Source organism: Hakea prostrata, chromosome 9, assembly GCF_041222555.1.
Source record: "Hakea prostrata isolate BN-2017 chromosome 9, UWA_Hpros_2, whole genome shotgun sequence".
In the NCBI taxonomy this organism is placed as follows: Eukaryota; Viridiplantae; Streptophyta; class Magnoliopsida; order Proteales; family Proteaceae; genus Hakea; species Hakea prostrata.
The window spans coordinates 7,768,613-7,784,694 of NC_142608.1; the positions used below are offsets into that span (position 1 = coordinate 7,768,613).

Below are 16,082 nucleotides of genomic sequence, written 5' to 3' on the forward strand. Positions count from 1 at the left end.
GAGATCAGCTCATGTTTATTTATGCAGCTCTGTTGTAGAGAATATGGGAGGGTTCCATGCACAAACTGTCACCTTCGGAACATGAAGCGCAAAAGCAATCGGAAATACAAAGTTAACTTTGCCCTTTGCCTCTATAGTTATGTAGGTAATGTTATGATAATAAACCAGAAAGATATTCAGCAAAACAGAAAACTGTTTCACAGAAGAGGCTGTATTTCAACAAACATTAAAACCTTTTCTCATGACCTACATTGAAATAAGAACCCCATCAACCATAATGTACCATCATCAGTCATCTCATAATACATATATATATATGTGCACATGGCATGAACGGAAACCACTAAAACATCTCTCAGCTTTCCCAGCATCCAGGAGACTCAATTGCCTTCTTCAATTTCTGCATCAGACAAGGATTGCAAACAACCTTCAGCTCATGATATTCAACATCAAAATACACAAAAGTACACAGATTAAATTGTCTAGCTGAAGACATGAGAAATCAAAATATGGCTGACATCAGTACAACAATCTTGACCAGTTCCATCATTGAGACAAGGCTAAACACATGTAGCAATTCATTCAGTGAAATGAGAGAGCCATGCCCTCCCAGAATGTGCATGTGCCCTTCAGAAATATCTCTTTTAACACCCCCCCCCCAATCACTAGTTTTTCATGATCACAAACACACACAAATGCACTAATAATTTACTCATGTATGACACTATTGGGCATACAGAGGTGAAACCATCCAAATAGCATGCAACGAGCGGAATCTGTCCAAATGACACTCAAGATTCAAAAGAAGACATCAAGCCAAGAGAAATCACTCAAGAAGCCTTCAAACAAGAGAATGTACTTCAAAGAGCATAGAGCTGAAGAATGCAAGACACCAAGACCCTGCACTTAGCCTAGAACACATGGGATGCTTTTTCTCTTATTTTTTTCTTTTTGGGTGGGAGACAAATGGCATATTGTAAGTGTATAAAAATGCATTTTCATCTCTCTGCATTTTGAACAAATGAGCATCAAGTACTCTTGGATCAGACCTTAGAAAAATTGTCAGCTTCATAAAACTAGGGGTGTAAATGGATAACCAAATACGCATCATCATCTGTTTAGTAGTATCTGAATCCGTCCGATTACTAATAGGATGCGGATAGGATATACCCCTTTCTTACCGATTATTATCCGTCTGATTAAATTATCCGATCAAGTTACTTATTTGGATTTATTTTTCTTATTTTTATAAATTTTTACTTGAGATATGTGATTATTTTTCTAGGTTTTCTACTAAAATAACTACCGAAGTTGCTAAATTCTTAGACTTCAAACCTAACCTCGCAAACAAATTGGTAAAGATGTCAACAAGTAGTCGAAAACTAATATTCAATTTGTATTCATACCCACTTAGAATCTACTTAAGAAAATAATTATCCGATTATCATCCAAATCTGACTAAATCCGTCCGAAAACCGATAGGATATTATCCGCATCTGTCCGAATATAATAGGATTCTGATATGGTATTACCACTATCAAATCCGTTTACACCCCTACATAAAACTATTTTAAAATGCCCAAAATTGGTGACAGTAAAAGTGCAGGTTGATCATCTAGGTATCGTTTGTTTGAAAGAATTATAAGTGCGGTGGGAAAAAAGGTTTGGAAAAAGTAAACTTTTCCACAAAATTCCGAAGCATGGCTTGTTTGGTTCAATGGGGGTGGGAAAGTCAACAGACAAGCTTCCTTGATTTAAGGAACTCTGTCTGTTGACATGGCACCCTACTTTTCCCACCCCACCCCCTTTTAAAGTCCCATTAAATTAGTGAAACTGTGGGAAACTAAGGGATATGATAAATGTGAGACCCATATTTACAACTTTTCCACAAAATCCTTTCCTTTCCTTTTTTACTCCCCCACCTAACTACATGTAGGTCCCACGTTTATTTTCCCACCCGTTTTTATCTAGCAAACAAACAATGCCCTAGGATTCTGGTCTGATTGATAGTCAGAAGCTTGATAGTTGCGACTGTCAACCCTACAGGTCAACCGTTAGCCTAACAGACACTAATGACTACTTTCTAAGCCTCCAACAGCTAGTTTTGTAAGTCGACCATCACATTGAAAAAGCTGACCATTAAAACAAAAATATGACTACTTTCTATCCGTTCGTCAAGATCCAAATAAATCTTGCATTTTGGCCTTAGAGGTCTTAGTGACACTCCTAGTCACAATCATCAAGACACTAATTAGCCTCCTATTACTTGTGTCTTTCAAGCTTGTCTACCTCATTTTGAGTTCAATAGCTCAATCAAAAAGCTTAAGGTGACGCACTCAAGGAATCCTTCCTCAAGCATGATCAAGTGGAAGAAGCAAATCAAGGAGACCACTGGGGCATGTTCATCACTCATCACTTTGCATCATCAATCACTGAAGTGTACTGCGTCAGACCCAAACTATTTTTTATCATTCTTATTTTTGTAATTAATAGTTGTACCTAGACTCCATTGGACTTATATAAGGTACAAGGACTCTCTCATCTTTAGGAGATTAGGTACTCTGTCTGGAATTAAGATTGTGTAAAGGTTCTCCTAACCTCAACCAAATTGCAAAAGGTGTTGTTTCCCCACCTATTGTACTAAAAGGGATTCGCTATTGGAATTCTCAAGGTTAGTGAGAAGTGAGCGTAAACTCAGTTGAGTCGAACCACCATAAATCTTGTATTGGCTTTGTCTAGTTTTTACTTCATTTGATAAATTCAATATGTATTTTAGTTTTTTCTTTAAAAAGGCAATGTCCACTAGTTCAACAAATTCACAACCCCCCCCCCAAAAAAAAGTCGATTTACACATGTACCCATAATAAAATTAAAGTAGACAGCAGTTAATTTTTCCAGCACTAAAATGCTTGGTGTCATCACCTGAGTCCATATGTTCATGCCATGAACCAAGCAACACTTACACTTCTGCAAACAGATCATCACAGAAATGTCAAATCCACTGCCTTAGATATTTAATGTAAAAACTGGGTGTATCACCATTTTGTGCAAATACTTCCTTGGAGTTACCCATTTAATTTAGAAATTAAATCATTCATAAATGGTGATGAGAATATCCAAACTCAATGTTGCATTGTACAGGGGATTGATTTTCAATGGGGATATGGTGGAGGAAAAAGGATCACAAGTATCATATGGAAGAATAGTGAATAAAAAGCAGAGGAAAGTTATTTTGCAGGTATACCTGAAGGTAATCTCCAAACAGAATGAACGCAACAAAAACAGAACAACTGAATGAAACTAATGAACTCAAATTTAAGACGGCATATCCTCCACAAGTTTCTCATTTAGGAAAAATCATTGAGACCCAAAAACAAAGCGGAGGACTAAGACAAAAGTTGCAAGGTTTTCATAGAATATAAGTGCATATACTATGCGAAGAGGATATATGTATCTCAGTGTTTTGGAATAGCTAGAAAGCCTTCATAATGCTAAAGACAACCCCCATACACTTTCCTTAAGGCTGTAAATTATATTTACCATTTTAACAAGATGCAAAGCTCAAGAAATTCTAGGCAAAATACTCAAAACTGAACCAGATAGTCTGCAATATGAACTCGTAAAACTGGTAAAGGATTGGATGTGTGAGAAAGGTTGCCCATGCCAACCAACATGGCTCAGCTCCTTGTACAAAGATGCTCTTCGTGAGCCACAACCAACCTCCCAGAATCCATAGTCCCCAGGTGGGTAGGTGTGAGATCACAAGGAGCTGAGCCAGACTCATAGCAACAACAAATTACCACATGGCCACAATCAGTTCAATTGTGATAAAGCTACATAAATCTCAGCATCTACCCTCCTCCCCCTTTTTCACCAAAGTTAGATCAAAGAGATTTTATCATATAGCTGTCAAGGTGTCTGCCCTAGGCATCCAGGAGTTAGCAGCTGCCTATACACCTTGCTACTTGCTTTTCTTCATCCCTCACTCCTCCCCCCCCCCCTTTCAGGCTCCTTGTCGCCTAGAAGCTGTGACAAATATGGATTTTACTGCAAAACAAGGCTTAAACTACAAAGCTTTGGGTACCTAACAACCTCAAGGGGATTAAACAATAGGGTAGGAGTCTATGTATAAGGACTGCCTAACCACTCCATGGTTAGCCAGCTATTTCTGGTAAATAATTAGCAAATCACAATCTCCAAAAGAACCAAAATTCCCATGAAATCAAACCAAAATCATTCTCATGACAAGATGCATACCACCGAGGTTCAACATAATGAGCTCTGAGTCAGCCTTCAATGAGCACATCATCCTCACCAATCATTGGACTACGCAATATCAAAACCTTTAAGATTAAACTACCTTTGCAGTAAGAGCAACCAGTGGTACCAATTCTCACAGGTTCCAAACTATAACATCAAAAGTATGATTAAACCACATTCACAAGATAGTGAACTTATCCCCAAAAAGAAAAATCACTGAATAAGCTTCCGAATGGCATGCTAAAGCAAAAACTCAAACTCCAATATTTAGAAACTACAAAACATGCTAAATATGTTTCGTGGTGAATGGTTCCAAATTTTGAAACAAAAAAAATATAGGCTGAATAACTGCAAGGGATTGATCTCACAAATTCACATGGCATGGAGCAAAACCACCTATGGTAGAAGCTGATTTCCTAGAATATCTAAGGGAACTTTTAAAAAATAAAACTCAAGCCTTCAGTACAATTGAACTACTCAAGCTCAGCTCGGCTAACTGCCGATATTAAGTATTAACATTCATATGGATGTGCAAAAGATTTTAATGCTGGCAAACAACCTGCAATAAACCCTCTTTCAGACAAATGCAGATCCAGGCACACAAAAAGCCCATTGAGACTCCCAACTTTTGGGATTTATCATAATCATTGTGGCAAGCACTGATCCTATGGTAACCAACCCCAACTATTCAGGGGAGCTCAAACATAACCCTGAGCATGGTTAAAGAAGTCAGTTTTGGTATAATTTTAAAAGAGAACATTTCGGGTTGACCTAGCTCAAGGCAAAAGCATGGTAAACCCTCCAGACATGCAAGGTTAAAAAACTCTGAATATCATCAAAATATTAACACATCTGGATGACTTAGCACCATTTAACCAACATATTGCAGGAAAAAAATAAAAATAAAAATCTAAAAGTGAGTGTATTCTCTGTTTGGGAACAACAGAGCTCCCTTTGTCTATATCTACTCCTGCGATAACGGTAGAGATGTAAAAAGGGGGGAGTGACAGATAAGTGCTGGCACAGGCCATGCTTGTTGCAGATAAGTCACCGAAAGGGCTTAGTTTATATGGAATACTTTGGGTTGGGCTATGCAATTGTTATACCTTTGAGCCCATAAGTTATGGTTTTCTTTGTAACGGGTTGCTTTAAGAGGCCTAAAATCAAGGAAGCAAAGCAGGAAAATGGAAATTACTTCATTAGTTTAGTTAGACAAATCTAAGGTCAGCTTCTTTCATTCTTTTCATTTCCTAGTCAGTTTATGCAACCTTCTTATTTTAAGGAGTGGGCCAGTCCATTAACTTTCAGTGTTTGCGTCTGTTTATGATTCTTCTATACAAGTCCCTCAGGGGATACAGCATACAAATTTCACTAATGCGATAACTTGACTCCGAAGACCATGGCTGCATGACAGAGTCAATACGTTCATATTCAAAATCATCAGCCATGCTTGTGGGGTCGTCTTTAATCACATCTTCAGCTGGTGCTACTGCTTTGACTTCTTCAACTTGGGCAACTTCATGAAGCTCTTACAGTTCAAGGGCATCTGAGTGCCACAAGCAGAAGATACTTCTTCAGGTAATACTACTGTTTTTTGGTCCTCCTACCGCTGCATTGTCAGTCATGCACCTAGGGAGCAGCTCCATCCACAGTTATCAACGCATTGCCTAGGCGTCCAGGTGCTTTGGACGCACCAAGGCGTCTAGGTATTGCCTTGCTTTTTTTACCTCTTCGGAAGCCTTGCTCAGCTAAATGCTTTGGCAACTATGGCTCCATCCCTTCACTCAGAAACTGCTAGAACATCTCGTGGGAGGTTTTAGTGGTTGTTGGTTCATACATGCTCTGAAACTACTCTGATGGAGCTTTAATTGAACGAGAACCGGAAACCAAGATCTCTCACACAAACCAACTCAAAATAGGATACCTCACCTGGGGAGGTGTTGGTCGTTAAGGCGTCTCAGTTTGGAAATATTTAGGAAATCTCAAATGAGGTCCAGGGAGCTAGAGTTTTAAGGGAACATCTAATGAGGGTATATGATGTAACCCCGGGTCTGGGTTAGACATTCCATGACCCTTTAATAAGAACCAGCACAAATTATGGTTAAAGCCCCTGCTGTTTGGGTTGAAACCTCAGTGAACAGCAGCTGTTTTTACTCAAAATACCCTGCAGATAAGGCTATTTTGCACCCCAAGTCTTAGGATTAAAATTAGGGCAGTCTAGGGTTAATTTGGAAGGGGTTTTAGGGTTCGGTCAGGTTAGGTCTAAGGCTGGAGCTAATGAAAAGTATTCTGTTTTAACAGAGGTGTAAGTGCAAAATTTTCACAAGTTAGGGTTTGTATGTCTTAACGCTTCTAGGGTTGAGTATGGAATGATTCAAGGGTTCCGTTAGGCTAGAACTAATTCTTATTTTGTTGTTTTACAATTTCAGAATTAATCCTTTAAGGCTATGGTCCAAACTAGCTTTCCTACTTGGCTTATGACTCTTGGTTAGGGATAGGGCTTGGTCGATCGGGTTGAAATCAGGATGGAAGGTCACTAGGGTTAGGGGGTGATGTTCCTAAAGTTTGGGACAGATCCAACGGTTAGATTGCTGTATAACTGACCTTGAATTTGAGGTCTAAGAAAAAGTCCAAAAATCCCAGAAAAATTCTAGAAAATAAAAGAAATATATGGGGAGGTGAGGAGAGGGTAGCGGGTGGTCTAGAAGAAGAGGGAGGTGAGTTAGGAAGGGGCTGGGGTTGCTACTTACTTACTTGGATGTTTGAAGAACACTTGCTGGAAATTTGAATGGTGCTGGATGTTGAAGAATATCTTTACTAAAATCAGCCAAGGCCCCCTCAACAGGAACTCCGGTCCACAAACTCAACAACTTTTCATTCAATAATCAGACTTGCCACTTCACAAAGAGACAATATGCTTAAAGCCTACTAAAAGACTCTAAGACTAAGTGGGATTCCCTGACAAACTAGGATCCCACCATGTAATCTGGACTCTTGAATTGGAATATAAAAAAGACATGTTGAAAATAGAACTTTTATCTCAAACTCTAATGAGCACATGCCTGAATTCTATTATAATTAAAACTCTAATGACATATGATAGAGTTTAAAATAACAAGGACTCAATAACCAACTCAAAACAAACTCTATTCCAATGAAAACTCCTAAAAGGTAGGAAGACTCTTATCTTATCCACAACTTAACCAACTCAATCACAACTCAAACTTGACTTCCTAACTGACCCAAACTCTTTAGAAAATAAAGATAAAATTCTGTAAATAAAAACCAACCACTAAATTAGGGTTAAAGTGACCAAAATACCCTCCTAGAAGGTGCGGCCAGCTTCCTTGGATGGGCCTTGAGGCCCACTTTATGGTTCAGCCAGGGGTCACTGCGTTTGCATCATAAAGAGGGAGGGGCGTCTCTTGAAACGAGACAACACAAAATAAAGGAGAAGAAATGATAGGAGATTATCCGATCTGCAACTAACCTCACTGTAAACCTGGGATGAAGTGCTAATGGAGATGACAGGCTGAATCCACAACCTAAAACAGACTCTTGGACTTTTAACCACCAAGATTCTTCCACCTGAGACTTGAACAACCTAGGGTACAAGACTTAAATTTCAAATATCACTTTCCAATTCAGTTCTGGACCATAACCACCAGACCTTCCCTCCTTTTAGGATGAATAAACTCAGTATAATCATGGAATCTGAATCCTGTCTTTTTATTCTTGCCTTTAGGGAGTATAAGATGGCTAACAGCCTTATAATTCTTAGACAAAAATAAGAACAGAGGTCCTATATAAACTAGAATTAAACTATCTAATCATAGTACAACTCAACCACTCCATGCATATGAGTGTACACTGACTCCTGCAATAGGCTTATCAACATAACTAACTCCTAAAATGACTCAACTGCAAACAACTCCTAATGAAACTCCTCAAACCAAATAGCAGAGGCCTTCTAAAACCCCAATTAACAACCAAACCCAATGAAATTACCCTCCTGTCCCCACAACTCAAATTCGACAAGGATTACAATACAATAAACCCAATGAACCAATATGAACCAAAACTTAATCCAAATATAGAGCAATTTTTAACACAGGTTTCATGTTCATGTTTGAGGTCCATAGAATAGGCATATAAGCACATAAACCAATGGGCCAAGGATACAACACCCAAATCTATCAATCATGGGCTGTCTTCGAGGGAAATAGCCCAATCAGGTGTTGTATCGTATCGCTACTCTTGCCCTCTATGCGTGGAAGAGTCAAGGCTCAGTTACATTTCAAATAAATTGTAAACAACCTATTTGACCTTCACCTAGGTGGGCCCAACTTAACTCTAAAACATAATTAAACTAATTAAAGAATCAAATTCATGTACCACCTAGGTATACATGTTTTATGGGCTACCAAGTATAACCATGGAACAAAGGGTCCACAGTCCAACCCCTACATGACACACCCCTAGCTGCATTCCACTATTTGGAAGCTCAATTTGGCTGTGGATCTACATTAGTTTTATTACCCAATTAAAAAACCAAGCACAAGACAACAAGAGTCAAAGAGGACCAATAATTCCCAAGTTATGTGCAGTACACACTCAACCACAAGACTTACAAGAGGACCTCAAATGTAAATGGCAACTCATTCAATCCAAGAGTAGGATTCATTCAACACATGAGACTACACTGGACTTAAAATCCTCTTTTCACTGATTTTCTATACCTCACAGCACTAATATACAGAGGAAGAGATAACTAGCCATAGACAAAGAAGCATTGAAAGATAGCAGTTGGAATAGAGCAGTTGAAATATAGCACTTGGAATAATAACAAGTGACATTACTATGGTTTCATCATCAATGTCACAAAAAACCTTACATACTTTTCAGCAAATACTAAGCCAAAATGGTTTCATGGTTCATGTCTCGAAAACTAACGACCAATCACACAAAAGTAGCAAAAGTTGCAGCAACTCATTAAATAGTGAGATGAACGTAGAAAGCATACATTTCATCACTGAAATGGTAATTGATTTACAAAGATAATGGTCGAAATGGTGTTACTTTTCCTCAATACAAATTACCCTTAGACGAAGAAAAGGTAATTGATGAACCTATTCAGTTTTGTCACATATGATTCCCCCACATCAGCATTACATTATATCATGTACCAAATTAAATGTTGAATGCTACTTAATTAAACTTCAAAACTACAAATAAACATACCAAATTATAATTTAAAGATATAATGTTTTACACATTCTACCATCAAGATAGACAAATTCAAATTGTTGGCAACTTTCAATTAAATAGGGAAGTGCTAAAATTATGCATTTATATGTCAGGACCACAATAGCATATTTCTTATTTTATGATAAAATGATGTCACATGATACAACTATTTACCATATGCAACGGAATAACACAATTTTGCTGATGGATGGAACATTTATATGAAAATAAAATAAAAAGAAAAGAATGACAGAACCACTTTAACCAAAACTAAATACAAAATTATGCCAATTTTAATCAGAATTGCAAGAGATAGGGAGATGACAACATAAGCAAAAACAGGCACAAAACTCATTTAAATTATCAGAACAATAATCCCTAGAGAGAGGTTGTCAAACAACAGTAGCACAGAAGCCAGTCTCACTATATAAAATCTATCCTAGTGTACCACTTAGGATAAGTAAGGATCCAATAGCTAGCTGGATAAAAAATACATGCGACACAGGCACTAAACTTTCCCCCAAAATAATTGACGCTGGCCACAAGGATCTGAGCATGACGACCACTTAAAGTAGATCCATGCCAACTTAATGTTCAAAAATAAACACTACCCTAGAAGAATCTACCATGCTAAGAAAGGCATGAACTGATCTCTAGTAATAATTTACTCACGCACTAAAAATAAGCACTGAACTACAACGGCACCTCGAGAAACACCAACCCACCTCGAAAACAGAAAACAAAAAGGAGGAAATAAATATACGTTGAAAGGACGACATAGAGAAAGAAAGGAATGATAAGGGGAAAATCATCTGTTCCAAAACAATATATCCATGTTTCACACCAGGAGTATAAACTACAAGAGAAACCACATGCCTGACAATAACCAATCCAACACTTGACAAGCAAAAGACGAACGAATAGCGGAAATGAAATTTGAAATTCCTAATTAGTGACAACATTAAGATATACGAACGGGAACTAGACCAATGTCAAAGAAGAAAAAGATCAAACCTTTCTGTTCTTCGGCGGCATCGTGATACTCCAGCTCTTCCTCCGGCACCGGGTGCAGCTCTACGTCCTTGGCGGCCACCTTAGCGTCGACAGCATCGGCTTGAGCAGAAGCGGCTCCGTCCTTCTCTTCAGGGTATCTAACAACAACCACAGGACAAACACAGTGATGGACGCAGTAATCACTGACGCTACCAAGTCGGCCCTTGCTGCTGCGCTTGGACGCACCAAATCCTCGACTTCCCATAATCACAGCACTCAACCCTAACCGCTCGACCTCTAAGCAAAGGCGCTCCTTCATGTCGTGGTCCTTGACGATATGGATCTTAAAAGGGATCTGGGCATCAACCAAAGGTTGTGAAAGATCGGTAGCTTTGGTAGTTGTAAAGGTATCAAAATCATCCTCGAGCTTCTGCTGGGACTCTTCATCAGTATCGACGGTTTTGTCAATTGAGCCCCAGTCAGCACCATAAAGGACGCTAGTAGGACGCACATGAAGTAGGAACACAGCATCACCAGGGCGAAGGTAGTTCTGCACAGCCCATTTAACGGCAAATGCGCTTTCGTCGCTGAGATCAACGGCGATGGCAATCCGGCGGTGGGCTCCGGATGTGGGTGCAGAAGAGGAGGAAAGCGGGAAACGTGGTGAGGATGGTTGGATGGTGGGTGTTGGACGGTCGGATTCCGTCGAACTTTGTTTCGGAAGCATTCCGGTTGAAGCAGAAAGAATAAAAAAATGAGGGTTTCTTTCGCCTGAATGATCGACTTTTCCGATAAGGAAATTGAAGGTGTCTTCTGCTTTGTCTTCCCTTCCTCTTCTGAAATCGAATTCGAATTTTCTTTCTACCTTTGGTTGTCGTGTCGTTAATGCTAGGGTTTTTCTACGAAAGCCACTGGCGTTTGAGCGCGGCCGGTACGCGGAGGAAGAGGAAGAGAGGGGTTGGCCAGTGCAGCGTAGACAGGTTTTTTCCCTTTTTGCCGATGGAAAGCCGCCCAACCCGAACGGATAATTACTCGCTTTTCAAGTTTTTTTTTAACGTTTCCAGCACAGAGAGATAAGTTTGACGCTGACGGAAGGTCTCTTGAAAAATTTAAAAAGGAAAAAGACAACGAAATAAATATTTAATGCTGACGTGGATAAAGCTAAGAGTTCCGTCCGAGATGAACGGTATAGGAAAATAATAATAATAATAAATTAAATACATCGCCGATTTGTAGTGGCTCCTCTTGTGGCCGTGCCTAACCATTTGGGTTGTGTTTGGCTGGCATGGGTGTAAATGAAAAGATTCCTCTAGAAAAAGGCACTAAGTGATGAAAAGTAAAAACAGGAAAAAATTGGTAAAGCGGCAAAATAGATTATCAAAAAAGGGGGAAAAGAATATATCTTTGATTTATCAGAAAATATGGGATGACAATATTCATTTTTTCTACCCAAAAAAAAAAAAAAAAAAGACAACGAACCATAGTAATATTCAGTCTAGACATAAATTTCAGATAAAGTTGAAACGACCAAAAAAAAAAAAAGGTAAATTTGGCACGACTTCCTTTTCAAAGTAGTCATGGCAATTTTGCATTCCAGAAGTTGGGATCATGCTTGAGTGCTACATAATTAATGCAGAGTACGTGCGACGGTTGAGATTGAAATCTCAACTTGACCGTACATTACGCAGTGTTGAGTACCCAAACGCCAAGCAAAATCATTAAATTTCAAGACAAAACTAAGTAAAAATTTTGTCATTTTAGTTGGCATGAAATTTTATTCATATTATAAAATTTCATTATTTTTTTATTTTTACTATCGGTCATATTTGTCTTCTTCTCTTTTTTTTTAGGAGATTAAGTCATATTCATGTATTTGTCGTCCAAACATGGCCTCACTTGTGGGATGCATGAAAATACAGCATATTGAAGAGGAGGGGGAATGCAAGATAAGGAGGGCAGAATGCAAGAGGGTTGTTCATCTTTATTTACCATGGGGAAATATTACTTAGTAGTTGATACGTCCAAAAATTGTTCAACCTTCGAATTCTTGCAAAACAATATTAGTTATGAGCCAACTCCGAAGGTTAAGTCAATAAGTAGAACACCACAAAGCTCTGGCTAATTGTAGAACTTAATTGAATAACGTTAATGGAGGGAAACAATTCAGATACCTCTGGTTCATGTGATACTTTAGTTTATATGGGATTCATCGGTCATTCTCGATCGTCGGATATGTTTATGATCCTTCTTGGTGGCTATCCGATTGTAGGGTATTTCTCCCTTTTGCATCCATATCTCATGCTGATGGTTATTGAGGTATAGAGAAACTAGAGGTTTTTAATTAATTAGCGTCATCTATGGATGCAAAACTACTCCCATCATGAGGGTAATGTATATATATATATATATATATATATATATATATATATATATATATATATGATAGTCAAGAGACCCTGCTAGGTGTGGTGGTGGTGTTGGTTCATATGATGGTAGGTTTGGTTGCATACCATATTTGTATACTGCCTCCAACATACCAGTTGTCTTCGAGAGGGATATTCAGGACACTTTGATGATGATGACCCCAACCATCATAACCCCCATAAGTAGATGTGGTTCATGTGGAGCCTTTAGAGTCATCAAAGCTCATGGATGATCCATCGTACTCATAGTAGTGTGAACTCCTAGAAGACGAGTGCGTACCATCGTATCCATGAGCGGGAGGGACACCATAACTATAAGCCCCATAGCTATAAATAGATGTGGAGCCTACGTGGTTCTCTTCTCATATTTCTTCTTTCCCTTTGCTTTCTCCAGCTCTCTAACTGCCTTCACTTTTTTAGCATGCACCTCAGCGCACATGGCCACATCCTTCAAACTGCCAATGATGTGAGCCTTAAACCTACTAATGCCACCTGAGTTCAACTATTTACCACATAAATTGCATCTTGTTCTACTCTTGTTGTCGTCAATAGCAACACAATACTGCCATGCTGGATTAACCCCCCCTCACTACAACTATTTGTGGCTGTCTTTATACCCCAACCTATTGTCCTCCCTGTGAACTAGCTCCTCTCCCACTATTAGACATGATAACAGTTGCATCGAAAATTATTGCATAAGCAATATCAAAGTAATTTCTTTACACAAAAAAAGAAGAAGAAAAAACTATGTACGTAGCTAGCAGTTTTTTCAATTATTTTAAATACAAAATAAATATGTAAAATTTTTCGACAAAAGAAAAAGTTGCCCATATCAAAACCAACAATGAAACCTCACGAGAACACTTCAAAATGCTTATATAGTTATTCCATAATTTTCAAAATAAAATATCTTATTTTTTTTCGTTATAATTATTAATATTTTAATAATTTTCAAAAGTAAAATTATTTATTCGGTGAAAAAATATTTTGACTTCATGAGTCTGTAAATCAGCCCCTAGAGATCCACATGTTTTTTCGATTACGATACAACACATATATCATGGAAAAAATAAGCATTTTCAATATAAAAAAAATACAATTTGATGTCCAAAACAAATAAATAAGTTACTTAGCGGAAAAAATTCCGACATCGTGAGTTTGTTTATCAACCTACAGTGTTCAACATATATTAACTTCATACCAATCCAACAATATTATGTCATGCATTTTGAAAGAAAGAAAAAAATCAGTTTAGAAAACAATAGTTATCTCTCAGATGAAAAAACTCTACGAAACTCTCAAATTTGTTTGAAATCCCGTTTAATCGTTACAAATAATGCTATACTTGTTAATAATGAAGCGAGACTTACTGTTATATGTCAAAGATCAAAGAAAAATATGGCAAAAATGCAATAAGAAAGAGACAGAAAGTCTAGGAAGCTATAGAGAATAGAGAAGGGAAAGAAAGAAAAAAAAATCAATAGATTATTCGTCCAAAATTTGACAAAATGTTGTACCATGATTGATGCAATGTCGACAGCAAAATTACGTTCAAGTTACACCTGCCAAATTAGTCACCACTTCCCTTTCCAAATGAAAATGATAAATCACAATTTAATAATACTGACTATGGAATGATCTATATGCCTTTCCATTGGGATGCCTTTTCTTAGTAATGAAAACTAAATTTTGACCCTTTCCGATTATTTCAAATGTTGTTGTCATTGTTGAAAGAGTATTTTTCAAGAATTACGATACTTTAGATATGCGGATTGATGAAAAATATCACACGTTGCATCAAGAACCTTAAATATTTTTTCCTTGTAAATAAAATCATAACTATATGATAATTCAGTTTCATATCAATTGCATGGCATTTGTGATTTCTAATTTCTAAAATTTTTAAGAATAATAAATATAAAACATCAATTCTTCCGCAATCACTATTGCTATCGCCATCATATTTGATGATAAAAACTATTTGGTGTACGCTCTTATTATTATTTTTTTTTTGGGTAGGAGTTCAGTGTCCACTCTATTAATCAAGGTCCCACTTAATAACACGATGACACTTCATCTCATTAAAATAAAAATGTACGTATAAATGTTCTCGTATCATATAAAATAGAACATAATATATTTACTGTTTACAGCCTCTGTATTTGTAAGTGATGCGTCCAAAATCTGCTCAGCCCTTAGATCACTTGAGAATGACCTGCAAAACAATCGTCAGATGTGGCCTGACTGAGGGGGTCGGGAGTCTACCTCCAATGGCTAAGTCGGTTAATGAACTAATCACAAAGGCTTTGACTAAATGCAAAGCTAAAGTATGAATACGATAACTGGGATTACGAAGCAGATACCTTCTTTGTACGTAGGTTCTGATTTATATAGTGTTTACCTTTTAATCTTGCTCGTTGAACTTGTACGTGCCTTCTTCTGGTGACAGTCGGATCTTGACTGTTAGACCCGTTAGTGGGGTAGTGGACAATTTCCCTTGATTGCATGATTTTGATGCTACGGGCGTGGAAGTTATCCTGGTTGGCATGTTTGTCCGCTCCCGTGAATGCTAATAACCTTCTCTTTGACGGTTTGTTCATCCCAAGAATCTCGGACTCGTGCTTGCCAGTTGATCATGTAAGGTTTCTTCCTTAGCACGCCATCTTCGAACCTGGTTCGCTCGAACATAAATCGGTTGGTTCGCCCCCAACCGGGGTTGAGGGTTGAACCAAGGGCGAACCCGGTTCAACAACATTTTTTCCCGTATTAGTAAGCAATTAAGTTCACACTCATGAAATTGACACTCATCATATTTTGAATTATATAACAATCATACCTAGGAGTGTAAATGGATAACCGAAATCCGATTCTGATTTAGCATCCACATTTTCTTAGGGGTATTTGAATCTGTTTAATTACTAATAGAATGCGAATATAGTATACTATTTTCTTACCAGCTATTATCTATTCGATAAAATTATCTGATTAAGTTACTTATTTAGATTTGTTTTTCTTATTTTTATAGAATTTTCACTTAGATATATAACTATTTTTTTAGATTCTTTATTAAAATAATTACTAAAGTTGCTAAATTCTTAAATTTCAAACATAACCCTTACAAATAAAATAGTAAAGATGTTGCCAATGGATTCACATCCT

The 16,082-nt window shown here is 37.7% G+C and overlaps 1 protein-coding gene across 2 annotated transcripts; it reads right to left on the reverse strand.

Moving 5' to 3' along the window:
* Positions 1 to 157: 157 nt before the first annotated feature.
* Positions 158 to 11,558, reverse strand: LOC149004436 (Adenine nucleotide alpha hydrolases-like superfamily protein). Of its 2 annotated transcripts, XM_089168070.1 has the most exons (3): positions 10,522 to 11,558; positions 2,923 to 2,967; positions 158 to 400 (listed from the first exon to the last, which is right to left on the reverse strand). In XM_089168070.1, exons 1-2 carry the CDS (start codon positions 11,225 to 11,227, stop codon positions 2,960 to 2,962), a joined length of 714 nt encoding a protein of 237 aa, XP_089024196.1. In that variant the 5' UTR covers positions 11,228 to 11,558; the 3' UTR covers positions 158 to 400; positions 2,923 to 2,959. The 2 variants fall into 2 exon arrangements, with proteins under 2 accessions (XP_089024196.1, XP_089024195.1); XM_089168069.1 differs by lacking the exon at positions 2,923 to 2,967.
* Between the last annotated feature and the right edge of the window lie 4,524 nt (positions 11,559 to 16,082).

Coding starts and splice junctions, on each gene's coding strand:
- LOC149004436 (XM_089168069.1), bottom strand. CDS start 11,227: ATGCTTCCGAAACAAAGTTCGACGGAATCCGACCGTCCAACACCCACC. Junction 401..10,521: donor TGCCGCCGAAGAACAGAAAG/GTTTGATCTTTT, acceptor TGTCTGATGCAG/AAATTGAAGAAGGCAATTGA.